The 11,330-nt window shown below is 46.7% G+C and overlaps 1 protein-coding gene across 2 annotated transcripts; it reads left to right on the top strand.

Annotated features, from left to right (window-relative positions):
- The first annotated feature begins 226 nt into the window (after positions 1 to 226).
- GNG8 (G protein subunit gamma 8) lies at positions 227 to 9,132 on the top strand. 2 transcript variants are annotated; one of them, XM_053401907.1, is made up of 3 exons: positions 227 to 329; positions 6,990 to 7,096; positions 8,852 to 9,132. In XM_053401907.1, exons 2-3 carry the CDS (start codon positions 7,013 to 7,015, stop codon positions 8,978 to 8,980), a joined length of 213 nt encoding a protein of 70 aa, XP_053257882.1. In that variant the 5' UTR covers positions 227 to 329; positions 6,990 to 7,012; the 3' UTR covers positions 8,981 to 9,132. The 2 variants fall into 2 exon arrangements, with proteins under 2 accessions (XP_053257882.1, XP_053257881.1); XM_053401906.1 differs by having other exon boundaries at positions 262 to 479.
- The last annotated feature ends 2,198 nt before the right edge of the window (positions 9,133 to 11,330 follow it).

Here is an 11,330-nt window from a genome sequence, read left to right as displayed (position 1 = left end):
GCGGCTGCAAGAACAGGATGCTGGACTGAATGGACCATTGGCTTGGTCCAACAGGATCTTCTGATGCCCTTCAGACTTCAGACACCTGAAATCCAAGCCAGTTCTCTCCAAAGGGCTTGAGCCTGCTTTCCCACCCCCTCTTCCGACATGCTGTCTTCCTCTGAAACCGTGTCTCCCAGGGGTGGGCTGGGAGGCGCCTCCCTCCCTTCTTCCCCTCCCTGCCTGCTTTCCTGCGGCTCCCAGTGCCCCAGGTGGCAGCAGCTGCTCATTCCGACCAGAGACAGCAGAGAGGAGCCACTTTGCTCTGCAAGGACGGCCGTGGACAACAGGTAACAGCCAGAGTTCTCCCTTGCTTGCCTCCTTTCGAACCCGGAGCTGTCCCAGGCTGCGGAGAGGCAAGGCAAAGGGTTGGGTTGGGCTGATTGCTCTGAAGTGGTTCCGAGTGCGTGAGGATTGACTTGGCGTTGGATCTGGCCAAGGTAGGTGGATCCTGCACCTTTGAGGAGGTACTTTTTAAATCCTCGCTTCTCCCCCAAGTGCGTCTGGCTTTCCGAGTTAGGTCTTCTTGGTAGATCTTCCCTGTCTCATCTAACATTTTATTTCACTTTTCAAGTTGAAATTCCCTGCCGGAACCAAAATTTAAAATCACAAAGCTTTCCCATGCACATCCTCTCTCTCTCTTTTGCAGGGAATCAGATTATACAAGGGTAGTGTGGGTTGGCAGGAAATAAAAATATTTGCAATACTGTATATAAGGCAGAATTCAGAATACAAAATGGCATGCAAGCAATGCTTGATAAATGCGCACCAAGCGCACCTAGGAGTTAGCCCCACTGAATTCAACAAGACTTCTTTCTGGGAAGATGTAGTTAGGAATGCACTGTGAGGCTGCAATCCTCTACACATTTTCTGTTGAACTTAGTGGGCTTACTTCAGAGTAGGCGTGCACAGGACTGCACTGTTCATGGCTTTAAAGAGAGATAGCTTCCTTCTCCATGCGAATGGCATTAAATTAAAATATCTCAGGCTTTGCTCATCCGTATGGAGATGTGGTTTTGAAAAGTTGCCTTTTTCATGAGCTAGATTCCTTTTTGTAAAGTTCTCTTGGGCTAACACCTTTTTGCTTTCTTATAAGGCAGAGGGGCAATGAACCACAAACAGCTAGCTATAACTATTTAACAGATGCTCCGTTGTTGTGATTTTACTCTTAATACTCAGAGATCCCTTTTAAAAGGCAAAATGTTTATTCAAGTCACTATTGCGCCCATTTAACAGGTGGTAGAACTGAGGCCAGGAGAGTGCGATGCCCTCAAGGTGGAAAGGCTCAGTGGCAATCTGCCTTGCAGGTAGACGTTCTCAGGTTCGATCCCCGACAGCATGTAGGGCTAGGAAAAGACTTCTTCCTGAACCCCCAGAGAGATGCTGCCAGTCAGTGTGAACACTATTGACCTACTAATGGTCTGGCTTAGTACATAGAATAAGTCCCCAAAAGATGAGCAAGTTCCCCTTTCTTAGCAGCCACGGTATGGATTTTCCCACTGAATTTTGCACCCGAATCCAGGAAATTACTTGCCAATTATACCTGCTGAAATATTGTGCACTCTGCCTGTGAACTGGATCTGCTTGTCCATGTCTTAAAAAATCCAAGTGGTTTAACCATGGTTGTGAGATACGACGGGGAGAGAGACTTGTCTGGGTCCACCTTCTTGCCTTACAAGAGCTCGTTCCCCTCCTTGATATTTACCTGTGTAGATCTAAGATGAGGGACCTCCTTTCTCCCTCGGCAGCAGCTGTCAAGCTCAAAAGGGCTTTGGGCACAGCTGGCATGGGCGGGCACTGCAGTGAGTTGGTGTCTCCACAGGGAGGGAGGAAAAGCAGGTGAAGAATCACAGCATCTCCAACCTACAGGTATGTTTTGGACTACAACCCCCATCATCCCCAGCCAACAGCTGTAGTCTAAATAATCTGGAGGGCACCAGGCTGAGACACCTGTGGCCTCCCCATGTAAGCTGTCCATTGCACTCACAGGTGCATACTCTGCACATGCTCAGAGGCCCTCTTGCTTAGTGCTTCGGCTGCTCCACGGCAGACCATTGTAAAACTAACTTGGCTCAAACCCGTCCCTCACCTTATGCCCACAAATCCTGAATTCCTCACTCCTCATGACTCCAAACCCCCCCCCCCCAGCAAATTTGCTGGGGTGTGTGGGAGCCACATTCTTCAACCCTGTTATATACGCCGGCTGGCTTGAATCATGGCACGAGTTGCTTGATGGGCAGCGGAATGATTCTGCCCATGCTCAGAGGCACTGCTGGCTTTTTCTATACTTCAGAGGTAGTAGTAGTAATAATAATAATAATAATAATAATAATAATTTATTTATACCCCGCCCATCTGGCTGAGTTTCCCCAGCCACTCTGGGTGGCTTCCAATCGAGTGTTAAAAACAATATAGCATTAAATATTAAAAATTTCCCTAAACAGGGCTGCCTTCAGATATCTTTTAAAAATAAGATAGCTGCTTATTTCCTTCACATCTGAAGGGAGGGTGTTCCACAGGGCGGGCGCCACTACCGAGAAGGCCCTCTGTCTGGTTCCCTGTAACCTCACTTCTCGCAATGAGGAAACCACCAGAAGGCCCTCGGCGCTGGACCTCAGTGTCCGGGCTGAAGGATGGGGTGGAGACGCTCCTTCAGGTATACTGGACCGAGGCCGTTTAGGGCTTTAAAGGTCAGCACCAACACTTTGAATTGTGCTCAGAAACATACTGGGAGCCAATGAAGATCTCTCAGCTCCCAGTCACCAGTCCAGCTGCCGCATTCTGGATTAATTGCCGTTTCCGGGTCACCTTCAAAGGTAGCCCCACGTAGAGCGCATTGCAGTAGTCCAAGTGGGAGATAACTAGAGCATGCACCACTCTGGCAAGACAGTCTGTGGGCAGGGAGGGGTCTCAGTAGTGGATCTCTGTATTAAATACCGATTCTGTCCCTCCCCTATTGCACTTTCCCTGCACACAATGGAGCCCCCCCTCCATGTTCCCACATACTTTTATCATCTCCATGTGCCCAAACCTTCCCTTCTCCCTTGCAGGGGGCTACACAATTAGCTGAGGGCTTTGAGCATGGCTGATGTGAGGGGTCAGGAGCGCATGGAGGTGGAAGGAAGGGGGCTAATGAGTTGCATTTGCCCCCCACGAGCCTCTTGCTGCTCCTGCCGTGTAGCTAATTCCCTTTTCTCTTGGATCGTGGCTCAGCCTCTGGGCTTCCCGCTGTTCCTCAGTCACGCCTAGCTGTTCAGCTTCCCCTTCATCCACTCGCGCCTCTCTCTTTGGTACTGTTTCCTTTATTAAACTATTAAACTCTCAGGGCGGGTGGACCTGGCAGAGCCAGACGGCGTGGACACCATTGTTGTTGCAGTGCTGTTGATTAAGGCATTTGAACAAAATTCATCCAGCACAGCATCTCCATCTCACAGATCCTGCAAGCAGCATCCATAATAATAATAATTGTTGTTGTTTAGTCGTGTCCGACTCTCCGTGACCCCGTGGACCAGAGCATGCCAGGCACTCCTGTCTTCCACTGCCTCCCGCAGTTTGGTCAGACTCATGCTGGTAGCTTCGAGAACACTGTCCAACCATCTCGTCCTCTGTCGTCCCCTTCTCCTTGTGCCCTCCATCTTTCCCAACATCAGGGTCTTTTCCGGGGAGTCTTCTCTTCTCATGAGCTGGCCAAAGTATTGGAGTCTCAGCTTCAGGACCTGTCCTTCCAGTGAGCACTCAGGGCTGATTTCCTTCAGAATGGATGCGTTTGATCTTCTTGCAGTCCATGGGACTCTCAAGAGTCTCCTCCAGCACCAGAATTCAAAAGCATCCATTCTTCGGCGATCAGCCTTCTTTATGGTCCAGCTCTCACTTCCATACATCACTACTGGGAAAACCATAGCTTTAACTATATGGACCTTTGTTGGCAAGGTGATGTCTCTGCTTTTTAAGATGCTGTCTAGGTTTGTCATTGCTTTTCTCCCAAGAAGCAGGCATCTTTTAATTTCGTGACTGCTGTCACCTAATAATAATAATAATAATAATAATAATAATAATAATAATAATAATAATAATAATAATTCATTTATACCCAGCCCATCTGACTGGGCTTCCCCAGCCACTCTGGGCGGCTTCCAACAAAATATTAAAATACAGTAATGCATCAAACATTAAAAGCTTCCCTGAACCTTCAGATGTCTTCTAAGCACAAGGGCTTTGTATCAAAAGTGTCACACAGCAGAGCACAGCTATCATGGCCAGTAGGCGTTGACAGCCTTCTCCCTCGTGAATTTATGCAATCCTCGTTTAAAGCAATCCACCTTGGAGGCCACCACTGTCTCCTGTGGCAGCCAGTTCCACAGTCTCCACCCCCATCGTCCAGCCCGGACACTGAGGTCCTCTTCTGAGGTTCTTCTGATGGTTCCCTCACTGTGAGAAGTGAAGTTTCAGGGGACCAGACAGAGGGCCTTCTTGGCGGTGGTGCTCTCCCTGTGGAACGCCCTCCCGTCAGATGTTGAGGAGATAAAGAAGGACACAACTTTTAGAAGACCACTAAAGGCAGCCCTGTATCAGGAAGTTTTTAATGTTTGACATTTTATTTTGTTTTATATGTGTTGGAGACTACACAGAGTGGTTGGGGCAACCCAGACAGATGGGCAGGGTTTAAATATTATTATTATTATCATCATCTTTTTATTTTTTATTAGTTTTTTAACATATCATTTTCAACAATTATGAAACATACTTTTGTATCTTATACAATTTTTTGACTTCCATCAATCACATCTGAAAATTTCTCAATCTTTTCCCTTAATTTATATTTCTTACTTTCACTACTACGTTTAAATCTTATAACTAATTTCTCTCTTCTTTCTTTTCTTTGCAATATTTAATATATTTCTCCTTAGAAAACTTCTTGCAGTCCTACTAGCGTAATTTGTTGATTACAGTTGCTCTTCAAACAGTTCATATATTTCTTCCAATCTTCTGTAAATCTCTGGTCCCACAGGTTTCGAATCCTTCTTGTCATTTTATCCAATTCTGCGTAGTCCATTAATTTTGTCTGCCATTCTTCTTTCATCGGTATATTATTATTATCATCATGCATGAAGGCCTTCCTTTTATCTGTTCTGATTCTCCATTCAGCTTCCTTCGATGTCCACGACTTCTAATGTTTATGAGAGAGGAAAGCTTTTCTCTGCTTTTTCCATGCATGCATAATTCTACAACCTTCTATCATGTCACCGTGAACTCACCTTTCCTCTTAAAAATCCCCACAAACTGCAACCTTTCTTCATTTCTTTGTCCATTTCTGAACCGTTTCCAACTCCACAGTATCCTTTTTGAGGTGAGGCAACCAGAAACACGGGACGCGGGTGGCGCTGTGGGTTAAACCACAGAGCCTAGGACTTGCTGATCAGAAGGTCGGCGGTTCGAATCCCTGCCACGGGGTGAGCTCCCGTTGCTCGGTCCCTGCTCCTGCCAACCTAGCAGTTCCAAAGCACGCCAAAGTGCAAGTAGATAAATAGGTACCGCTCCGGCGGGAAGGTAAACGGCGTTTCCGCACGCTGCTCTGGTTCGCCAGAAGTGGCTTAGTCATGCTGGCCACATGACCCGGAAGCTGTACGCCAGCTCCCTCGGCCAGTAAAGCAAGATGAGCGCCGCAACCCCAGAGTCGGTCACGACTGGACCTAATGGTCAGGGGTCCCTTTACCTTTAGTTTAACCAGAAACACACACACAATCTTTTCATTAAATGGAAAGGTCCCAGCACAACAACCCCAAATGCTGCTCTGTGACTGCTCACCAAAGGTATTTATAAATTTGGGGCATAGACGGGCAGGCTCTCTGGACAAGGGATTTGTGTTGGTTCTGCTTTCGAAACAGCACCTTGTCCCTACCGGTGTGAGTGGTTAAATGGCAGTCATTGAAGAACCCGCTATTGATTCTGGCTCATTAACTGAAAAACGCCTTCGCTCCCAGAGGGATCAGCTTTTAGAAAGCAAATGCTCAGAGCTGCATTATCTACATGGTGTAACTCACCAAGGACTTAATTTAGTAAGATTTAGCGGTCCTGTGCTATTCAAGGTGTTTTGCCTATAGCGGGGTGGGGAGACGTGCCTCTCTGCAGATGTTATAATGCTGTGGCTCTCATCAGCCCTGACTAGTAGGGAGAGACAAATCCGTCGATTTCTTTGCCCTCTCTGAGTTTCTCATCTTAACAACCTAAAATGCAGTCTCACTTGTGATTTTATTTTGTTTCTAAAAGCTACACAAAAATTAATCAGCGCTTAACTTCCATCTCTCCTAATGTCGCATTTGCAAAAAGAATCTCTCGCACACACACAAAAAGATCCCTTCATATATATTAGTGTTGTCATACGTCCTGAATTTTCCCAGACATATCCAGAATACTGCAGTAGGCAGCAGTTTCCGGGCGGAAACTGGAAAAAATGTCATCTCGCTTTATTGGCCGAGGGAGCCGGCATACAGCTTCTGGGTCATGTGGCCAGCATGACTAAGCCGCTTCTAGCGAACCAGAGCAGCGCACGGAAACGCCGTTTACCTTCCCGCCGGAGCGGTACCTATTTATCTACTTGCACTTTGACGTGCTTTCGAACTGCTAGGTTGGCAGGAGCAGGGACTGAGCAACGGGAGCTCACCCCGTTGCGGGGATTCGAACCGTCAACCTTCTGATCGGCAAGCCCTGGGCTCCGTGGTTTTACTGTATTTTAATATTTGGTTGGAAGCCACCCAGAGTGGCTGAGGAAGCCCAGCCAGATGGGCGGGATATAAACAATAAATTATTATTATTATTATTATTATTATTATTATTATTATTATTATCCATAATCTGAGAGTAGAGGGCTCAGAGGTCAGTTGGTTCCACTGAATATTACTGTCTGCCTGTCTCTTTCTCTCTCTGTCTCTGCTCACCTGCTGACCACAAAGCCACACCAGCCGGGTGAGGGATAATGTCTAACAACATGGCCAAGATTGCAGAGGCACGGAAGACGGTGGAGCAGCTGAAACTGGAAGTGAACATCGACCGGATGAAGGTGAGCTTCCCCATCTCCTCTCCTCACCTACTGCATGAGGTGCACTTCCATGTACAGTGGTACCTCGGGTTACATACGCTTCAGGTTACAGACGCTTCAGGTTACAGACGCTTCAGGTTACAGACTCCGCTAACCCAGAAATAGTGCTTCAGGTTAAGAACTTTGCTTCAGGATGAGAATAGGATGAGGACAGAAGATCTACCCACCGTGGAAGAATGGCAGATGAAGGTAATAGATTATATGGGACTGGCAGAAATGACCGGCAGAATCTGAGACCAGGGAAAAGAGACGGCGGAAGAAGATTGGAAGAAATTTAAGGACTATCTTAAGAAATATTGTAAAATTATTGAATGTTAGAACGATGTTGATTCTGAAATTAAGTGGTTTTTAGCTGTAATGATTATGAATTAAGAAAAGAAAGGTTAAAAATTACATAGAAATTAGGGGAAGGATTTGCTGAATTGAATTAATTAGAGATTGGAATACAAAAAGGGGAGGTATGAGGAGGTCGGGAAAGTAAGTTTTATGAATATAGGGGATTGAAATTATACTTGTTGTTGTATGTGTTTCGTATGTATTATTGTTGTTTTTGGGTTTTTTTCTTCTGTTTTGTTTACTCTATATAAATCTTTAAAACTTTAATAAATATCTTATAAAAAAAAAAAGAAATCGTGCTCCGGCGGCACGGTGGCAGCAGGAGGCCCCATTAGCTAAAGTGGTGCTTCAGGTTAAGAACAGTTTCAGGTTAAGAACGGACCTCCGGAACGAATTAAGTACTTAACCTGAGGTACCACTGTATACAACACCGTGTTTCAGTTCTGCGCAGTGAAGCAGCTGAACAGTCTCCAAGGGCAGCCCGGCCTGCCGTGCGGTGGTCTAGCTGAAGTGTTGCAAAAGGCGTGCTCACTAGTTCTAATGAAAGAAGAACGGCAGGCAAAATTATTGGACTATGCAGAATTGGACAAAATGACAGGAAGGATTCGAAACCTGCGGGACTAGAGATTTACAGAAGATTGGAAGAAGTATAGGAATTATTTGAAGAGCAACTGTAATCGACAAATTATGCTAGCAGGACTACAAGAAGGTTTGTAAGGAGAAATATACGAAGTGTTATAAAGTAGGAAAAGATAAGAGATATTGGTTATGAGTTTGAAATATAATAGGGAAAATAAGAAATGCATACTAGGAGATTAGATTGGGAAAATTTTCCAGACAGTACTGATGGAAGTCAAACAAATGGAATAAGATGTAAAAGTATATTTAATTACTATTGTAAATGATATGTTTATACACACACACACACACACACACACACACACACACACACACTGTATTTTTTGCTCCATAGGGTGCACCGGACCAATAAGGCGCAGCTAGTTTTTCGAGGGGGAAATCAAGAGAAAAAAAATTAAGGACTGCGCGGCTCCTGCGGGCTTTTCTACGAGGAGGGAGAAGGAACTGACTGGCCGCGTCAGTCCCTTCTCCCACCTGGGGAAAAGCCCGCAAGAGCCACACGGAGTTTGTGTGCAGCTCTTGGGGGCTTTTCCTGCCTGCCTCCCCCCTGCATTCGCTCCATAAGACGCACACACATTTCCCCTTACTTTTTAGGAGGGAAAAAGTGCGTCTTATGGAGCGAAAAATACTGTGTGTGTGTGTGTGTGTGTGTGTGTGTGTGTGTGTGTGTATATATATATATATATATATATATATATATATATATATATGGTGTGCTGACTCTCTTTCCCTCCGTGGCAGGTGTCCAAGGCAGCGGCCGACCTCCTGGCCCACTGCGAAGCCCACGCCAAAGAGGACCCTCTGGTGACCCCAGTGCCATCTGCGGAGAACCCCTTCCGCGAGAAACGGCTCTTTTGCATCGTGCTGTGAGCCTGGAAGCGGATTGGACGGGAGAGACAAATGGCAGACTCCTCCCACTTCCAGTCCAGGGCGGTGGTGGGCGGAACTTCCTCTTGTATGTTCGTGGTACACCCTGATCCCCTTTCAAATCCCCATTTCTAACCTGGTCCTATCTCCATCCAGCAAAAAACCCCACAAAGAAAACAGGACTGTGTGTTTTCTGTAGAGAAAACGTGTCTTAGCTTAGTGACTAGTCCTCATTGCTGTCAAAAATAGGCTTGTCCGGGCTGTGTTGTTTCCTGATCCCAATGACAAACAAATAAACCCTGGTTTGTGTGCATGGAGCCCATGACAGTTTCTCTGGTAGGCAGATGTGCCCACAGGCCCAAAGGAATTTGACAACCTTCTGCCCCAGGGGCTGGGAGGGAGGAAGTGACCCCAACAGGGGTTGAACTAGATGATCCCTGATGATCCCTTCCAATTCTGCAATTCTATGGTTCTATGATCTCCTTCCATTCAAGGAATCACCCCCAGGGTACTGTTACAGGACAATTCTACCTCCCACCTCCTCCTTTGTATTTCCTTTCCAATAAATGTTGAACTGATTATTTCCATGCCTCTTTCCTGTTTCCACCAACCATGCTCTCGGGGCATCGAGTCCACAAGAGGCAAAATGTCCTAATGGGGGTGGGTGTTTGACGGTTATCTCACTTTTCTGCGGAACAGCAGCGAGACAGAACGGTTATCTTAGCAGCCTTTCCATCAGACGTGGGAGCACAGAAGGCAGGCGTTCCCAGAAGCCCACGGCCGGGTTTCAGAGCTTAATCAACCGCACACATATTTTTGGGGGAAGAGTTAGGGAAATGGTGCAGTTCTTTAGATAGAGTGAGCAGCCCCTCTCCCCAATTTTTAAATCTGTTGCGGTTTTGTGGCTGATGCGGTTTGAAGCGGGAGATGGATTTCCACCCCTGGCCTCAGTGAGAGAAACATTGGGGGCTTTTAAGAAGAAGCCAATTTGCCAACAGCGATGGTGTCAGGCACTCATCCCATCAGTGGGTTTTCCTGCTCCTTCTTAAAGGTAAAGGTAAAGGGACCCCTGACCATTAGGTCCAGCTGTGGCCGACTCTGGGGTTGCGGCGCTCATCTCGCTTTATTGGCCAAGGGAGCCAGCGTACAGCTTCCGGGTCATGTGGCCAGCATGACTAAGCCGCTTCTGGCGAACCAGAGCAGCGCACGGAAACGCAGTTTACCTTCCCACCAGAGCGGTACCTATTTATCTACTTGCACTGGTGTGCTTTCGAACTGCTAGGTTGGCAGGAGCAGGGACCGAGCAACGGGAGCTCACCTCGTCACGGGGATTTGAACCGCCGACCTTCTGATCAGCAAGTCCTAGGCTCTGTGGTCAGGCCCTCATCCCATCAGTGGGTTTTCCTGCTCCTTCTTAAGCACTCTATAACTGAGCCTTTCCCCAAACTGGTGCCCCCATCCCTGTTGATTCTTTGGAATGCAATTATCATCATTTGTGTTCTTTGGCTGTGCTGAATTGGGTGTTGAGAACTGTTATCCAAAACATCTGGAAGGCACCAGGAAGGAGTTTGACTGCAACAGTCCCATGGACTGCAAGAAGATCAAACATATCCATTCTTCAGGAAATCAGCCCTGAGTGCTCACTGAAGCTGAGACTCCAATACTTTGGCCACTTCATGAGAAGAGAAGACTCCCTGGAAAAGACCCTGATATTGGGAAAGATGGAGGGCACAAGGAGAAGGGGACAACAGAGGACGAGATGGTTGGACAGTGTTCTCGAAGATACCAGCATGAGTTTGACTAAACTGCGGGAGGCAGTGGAAGACAGGAGTGCCTGGCGTGCTCTGGTCCATGGGGTCACGAAGAGTCGGACACGACTAAATGACTAAACAACAACAACCACTCTACCTCATTATTGCATGTGTTGGTGCACTAACATGTTTTTTCGTTAGGCGCCCAAAAGGCAAAATAGGGTTTATCAGCAAAATTGGCTAATGATTGTGCTTTGAACCTTGCTTTATGTTCACTTTTTCCTTCCCCAGCAAGGGGTTGCATTAGTATAACCATAATGTTTAACTTCTGTCAGCCACAATGAGCAAATAACTCTCTGCTCTCTCAATTAGTCTATAATCCATTCCACAAGTCTTGATTTAAGTTCTGCTAATTTGCCATTTTTCTTGATGATCAGGCCAGTAACTGCACTGCTGGCTCCATCTAGGCCATGAACTTCTTCTTGAGATCTCCCAGTCTTCCGTCAAAAGAGCCTTGTTCCTCCATCTGTGTTTTGAAGCACTGGGCAGTGCGCATGTAAAGGAACAAATCACGTCCTCATCTGTCACATGACGCCAGCGAA

This window comes from Podarcis raffonei, chromosome 8, assembly GCF_027172205.1.
Source record: "Podarcis raffonei isolate rPodRaf1 chromosome 8, rPodRaf1.pri, whole genome shotgun sequence".
Lineage (NCBI taxonomy): Eukaryota > Metazoa > Chordata > Lepidosauria > Squamata > Lacertidae > Podarcis > Podarcis raffonei.
The sequence above is the reverse complement of the archived record's forward strand: the minus strand, read 5'-3'. Positions and strand labels throughout refer to the sequence as shown.

Coding starts and splice junctions, on each gene's coding strand:
- GNG8 (XM_053401907.1), top strand. CDS start 7,013: ATGTCTAACAACATGGCCAAGATTGCAGAGGCACGGAAGACGGTGGAG. Junction 7,097..8,851: donor TGAACATCGACCGGATGAAG/GTGAGCTTCCCC, acceptor CCTCCGTGGCAG/GTGTCCAAGGCAGCGGCCGA.